The sequence below is a fragment of the Limulus polyphemus genome, unplaced genomic scaffold, assembly GCF_000517525.1.
Source record: "Limulus polyphemus unplaced genomic scaffold, Limulus_polyphemus-2.1.2 Scaffold560, whole genome shotgun sequence".
Classification (NCBI taxonomy): Eukaryota; Metazoa; Arthropoda; class Merostomata; order Xiphosura; family Limulidae; genus Limulus; species Limulus polyphemus.
The window spans coordinates 320,574-326,430 of NW_013666170.1; the positions used below are offsets into that span (position 1 = coordinate 320,574).

At 30.0% G+C, this 5,857-nt stretch overlaps 1 protein-coding gene across 1 annotated transcript in view; it reads left to right on the forward strand.

Annotated features, from left to right (window-relative positions):
* The window catches only part of LOC106459111 (aquaporin-7-like), a 24,131-nt gene extending 22,689 nt beyond the window's left edge, over positions 1-1,442 (forward strand). The window contains exon 7 of the mRNA XM_013918698.2: positions 356-1,442. Coding sequence (XP_013774152.2) covers positions 356-405 — 50 coding nt within the window. The 3' untranslated portion in view covers positions 406-1,442. The remainder of the gene's footprint in view (positions 1-355) is intronic.
* The last annotated feature ends 4,415 nt before the right edge of the window (positions 1,443-5,857 follow it).

Below are 5,857 nucleotides of genomic sequence, written 5' to 3' on the forward strand. Positions count from 1 at the left end.
ACAATTAATTCGAAACATCGTGATTTATGAATGTACAGTTTTTTTTTGGGGGGGGGGTGTTTATTACAAGTGAAGCGTAAAACATGTAATGTTTTAACTTTTATACCTAATGTAAACTTCACATTTGTAATAGAACTTTAATCTTAGTTTATTTTGCATTTGTATATGTCTTGAAGCATCTAATACGTAAATCAGATCTAATCAAGAGTTACTATATAAATGTCTAATAGTTGGAGATTTCTATATAATCTAAAAGTCTGTAAAAAACAAGGTAAACAAGAACGAATTTTATACTTGTAATGTTTTATGAACGTTAAAAAGAATCCTTAAAATAAAGACTTTATTTTCTCTGTAGATGGCAACATTGAGATGAAGAGCGTCAAGATGACTGACGCAAAACCATAGACTTGAATAACTGCCTAAGAAACGAGTTGTTCATTTGATGGAGAAGGGTTGCAGTTTTTCTCCGTTAGAGCTTCTGAGGCCGTTTGTCAGCTCCTAAACAACAAGAAGTTTCTCTAACCACTTATTACAACCCTGGTTCAGCACCCATGTTTTCAATGGCACTGTCTGTTGCGTGTCCACATACATTCTCTAACTGCTGTATCTCTGCATACACGATAGAAAGGAGCACAATGTGCTATTTTCCCTTTCGAACTGGAATTCTTATCACGCACTCTGGGTTTCAAAGTAATAAAAGACTAGTTCAAAACCTGTTCTCTTCCACAACATGCAATAATAAACGTTCCATAACCTGTATATATAAAATAACAGATATTAGTGTTTAAATCAACCGATTAAAAAATAAGGAAATTGGAAAAATCGAATTTTGTAACTTGTTGAAACGTTATTTATTATATTTGCAGATCCGACAGTAATTGGCTTTATAAACTAACAACAGATATTACACGTTATACAAATGTGAGTTAATTGACGTAAATTCTATTTCGATCTTAAATTTTGTTTAGCTATAATAAGATGTGTCGATAAGCGTTCCAGATGTTGTACAAATATTTTTATTCGTATTAATGTAAATACATATATTCACAGAGAAATAGATGTGAGTTTTAGTATTTTTTTTCTATTACATTCGAATGGTAGTTCATTACTGCTTCATTAATCTTATATTCAAACTTTTTTCATAACAAACTATTTTCGGTTAAAAAAAAACACGAAAATATAGCGAAAGTTGAAATAATTAATTTATAAAGTTAGACTTTTGTGTATCATAAGAATACAGATTAGGGTTTAAACAAAGGATACATTTAAATGCATCTTTATGGACGAGATATGATGCATATCTATGTACATATTGATTTGAATATAAATCAGTTAGTTGTTATATGGAATTATCAGATGATTTTCAATATAATATAAAAGTTAAGCTTTGTTATTATTTAACATTTACATTTCAAGTGAATACATTTTTCTAAACAATGGAAACATAATTATCATAAAAATATATAAAGAACATCAATAAAATAATTTATACTTTTTCAGTGTTTCATAACTAAACAGTGTCATTTTGTATTTAAGTGCAGGTTTTCATTTAGTATAAATATGATGAAAAACGTTATATTAATTTAGGAAAAATATTATTTTTAACCTTTACTGCAAACTACTGTTCTTGCATTATTTCTCGTTAGAAATGAACTTAAAAGTAAACCACTATTTTTAGTTAATTTAGTGGATAGCCTATGCATTTATAGTACATATTATTTTGATCTTATATATTGATAACTATGTGATCATGCACAGTTCAGTAAATATTAATTTGTTCATAAAATACTTAGATATTTTACTTTTATCTGATTTATTAATTAGCACGTTTAACGTACATACACCATTCGTCTCCAGAATGACCAGCGTTCATGGGACAGTTTGAGTGTTTTACAACAAAAGTCTTAATATTGTTATAAAATAAAAGCATTTAAGTTGAAACAGATGGTGTAAATGTGTGAAAAAATCTCCGTAAAAATAATCATTGTAGTTGCACAGCATCATTATAACAGTAAACAATAATAATTCTGTTGTTGAAGGACTATAACGTTTGTATTGATTTGTTTAAAAATTGGTATTTTCATCTTCATATTATATGCAGTTCTAGGATTAAGGAAGTCTGATAATTTACTGGGTTATTATTAGGTTTCTACGGTTTATCTACAGTTTTATCCTATGTATTTTCGAAATACCACGAATGAATGCTTAATGTTCTAAAATAAAATGAGATAATAATAAACATTTGTAATGAATTATATTAAGATTCACTTTTGCTCTTTAATGATGAGATACGCGTGTAACATTAAGTCAAGTCATATTATTGACGTTTTAAAGTGAAGTGTTATGTTTAATTCTTAGCTTTTTAAATGGTAATATCCTCTGGAATTAAAATAAATATTTAATACAATATAATATCGCCTCATGAATGGCAAAAATATTAGCTAATTAAACCTTTTTTTGTGAAAACTAATGTGTAAAAATATGCTTTTTTACGAGTACTTTTAAAATTTGTTATTAATGGGTTGTTAACCATGATAATTTTTGATTTGTAAATAAATAAATAAATATTACATATATGTGTGCACTGAGAACCTAGATCTGTAATCCTTAACTCTATAAATAAAATTATGTTTATTTCCCAACACAACAAATAATTCTACTTCGAAACAAAAGAAAGTTATAATAGACGCCCACAAACAAACACAAATCAAATATGAATACTGACTAAGGTCAAATATGAGAAAGTAATTGAAAGAACGGAAACAATGTACGACGAATAAAGTTTGGTGATCTCGAGTAATTAATTATTTTGTATCTTTCTTGAAAGTCAGTTCTTTTGATTTAACGGATACATATTTTTTATCGTTTTTTTCCCGCTCTTTCTTCTTAGATTCAAAGTTTATTATTGATTAATTTCCTGTAAATTTTATTGACTAACTTATAAAGGTATATGTAAGCCTACTTTACTAAAATTCCATAGTTCAGGTCTAGATCGATTTGTTTTCACTTGTTATCAACAGCGGAAATTTATAATGTACCGATAAATTAACATAAACTCATCACATGATGAATATACTCTAGAAAACTTCCATAGTAGGGTATCAGAAAAACAATTATCACATTTTAACCTAAATATCAAATAAATATTAAGTGTCTTGTAGTGTTGAAACTTAGTCGATTAAATAATGAAACTATAAAAATAACAATAAATAACGAATACTTGGAAATGTTTTCTTCTTCTTTAATGAAATAATTCAGTGATGGATGTTTAACATGTTTTAACTGTTTAGGGAAAAGGAATAAAAAAAATTCTATATTAGTCATTTGTTGGTATAATCCACAAAATGTAAGTTTTGTCCCTTTGTTTTCTGATAAAAAGTTGATTACATCGAAGTGTTCCAGTCTTCTAAAAGTAGATTAGGGTTATGTAGGCCTATGTAAAGGTTATCTGATACTCTGTGACATGACAACTACATCTGTTCATTAGCCAGAATCGAAGGGATTATCAGTCCCTTGGTGTTCTAGCAAAACAGTTGCAACGTTTCGGTAAGATGTCAGTACTTCTAAAACAAGAGGTAATTATGTACCTTGAAGTATTTTACAGAGAATGTAACAACACTGTTAAGGTGATGTTTAAGTTAACAATGTTACAACATACAGAACATTATTACCTACTTGAATTGTTTAGAAAGAAGGAGTATTCTTGGCAGAACGACAATCATTGATACGGTATTCTAGTAAAACCATCTGAGAAGAAGAATATTTATCGTGGCAGACAGAGCATAGTTAAAACATGGCATGGTTGTTAACACATGACGCAGCTGTCGTTAAAATAAACATAGATAGTCCGTAACACAGCTTTTGTTAAAATAAACATAGATATCCTAGACCGTTCATGGTGCAGCTTTCGTTAAAATAAAGAAGGACTGTTCGTGGTGCAGCTTTCGTTAAAAATAAACATAGATAGTCCGTAACACAGTTTTTGTTAAAATAAACATAGATAGCCCATGGTGCAGTTTTCGTCAAAATAAAGATGGACTTTTCATGGTGCAGCTTTCGTTAAAATAAACATACATAGCCCATTGTGCAGCTTTCGTTAAAATAAAGATGGACTTTTCATAGTGCAGCTTTTGTTAAAATATACATAGATAGTCCATGGTGCAGCTTTCGTTAGAATAAACACAGATAGCCCATGGTACAACCGTTGTTAAAATAAAGATAGATATCCCATGGTGCAGCTTTCATTAAAATAAAAATAGATTTCGCATGGTGTACCTTTCGTTGAAATCAACATAGAAAGCCCATGGTGCAGCCTCTTGTTAAAATAAAGATAGAAAGCCCATGGTGCAGCCTCTTGTTCAAATAAACATACAAAACCAATAACCTAAATAGGTGAGTTGCAAAACTCAAAATGGAATGTAAGACGCTTAGAAATTTCAGCACGCAAAACTTTTAGGATAGTGCCACCTAGAGAAAATAGAAACTAAAACATCAAAGCACAGCGCTCCTGACAAAGATAGAAAACTCTGAAGACTTTATATGAATCGGTTGAAAATTTAAATGACATTTATTTTATTTAACAATTGATTCAACGTACAGACTGTCAGTAAACATTGAACTGAATCAAACCAGTTTATAATTTGTATTTGTAGTGACCTCAACTGGCAATTACATAACATTTAGGAATTATATACATAAGACTTAATATAAATAAGAGTAAAATTTTACACACTTTGCTAAATTGTTAGCATGTTAAAATACACAGGAAATACTCTTTGTATGAACTAAATTTCGCTATTGCCATCTAGTGAACAGTTAACACATTATTTGCCACATGTAAATCACGACTTATAACTTCTATAAAACAAATAGAAAATACCTTAGTGCCCACTTCATTTCTAACTCACACGACTAACGTCTGTTTGTAATTGAAACAACAATAAAATATAAATTTTCTCTTTGTAAACTAGTATTGTATAATCTCTTATCAGAGTCCTTAAGCGAATTATTTTTCCCAAGTGTCGGTTATCTTGAAATCTAAGACTTGAACTCGAGTACTGCTCTTCAACGCCTTAATAAAAATGCACGATTTCACTGCCCTCTGTGATCTGATTATGTACCTTTGTACTATCGAACAACGATCCTATAATAAATACAATGATGTTTACAATATATTGAGGACAACGGTACTAATAAACAATACAAATAACACACATGCCTTAGAGAGTATTATTACATTATTCAGACTTTTGAAATGATTCTTGACGTAGATGGGTAAAAAAATATTATTTGCTAGGCAGAGGTCTTGAAGTAAACGAAAATATTTTGTGTGAGTAATGACTGTAACTGGTGTTATACAGATTTCATCAGTTATTCATTTAATAACATAATTGTAAGGTAGAAATTAAGAAGTGATTTTCCCATTCTTTTGTTTTTTCCTCGGTTCAAATTTGGTCTTTAATATTAATCAATAATGGAATGAATAATATTTAGTAGATATAGATAGAAGTTATGACAATATCGGCTCTTTTTCTATCCTTTAAAAACAACGTATGCAGAATATACTGTGAATTTCTTTTCAAACTTATAAAGTATTTATTTATTTTTAATTAAGCACCGTATCATTTCTCGTCTCGCAACCAGTGGGTCGCGGGTTCAATCCCTGCCGCCGAACATGCCCACCCTTTCAGCCGTGGAGTCGTTATAATGTGACGGTTAAAAGAATAGCCCAAGAGGTGGCGGTGGATGGTGTTATCTAACTGCATTCCCTATAGTCTATCGCTGCTAAATTAGGGAGGCTAGTGCAGATAGCCCTCGTGTAGCTTTGCGCGAAATATAAACCAAAACCGAAACTGAC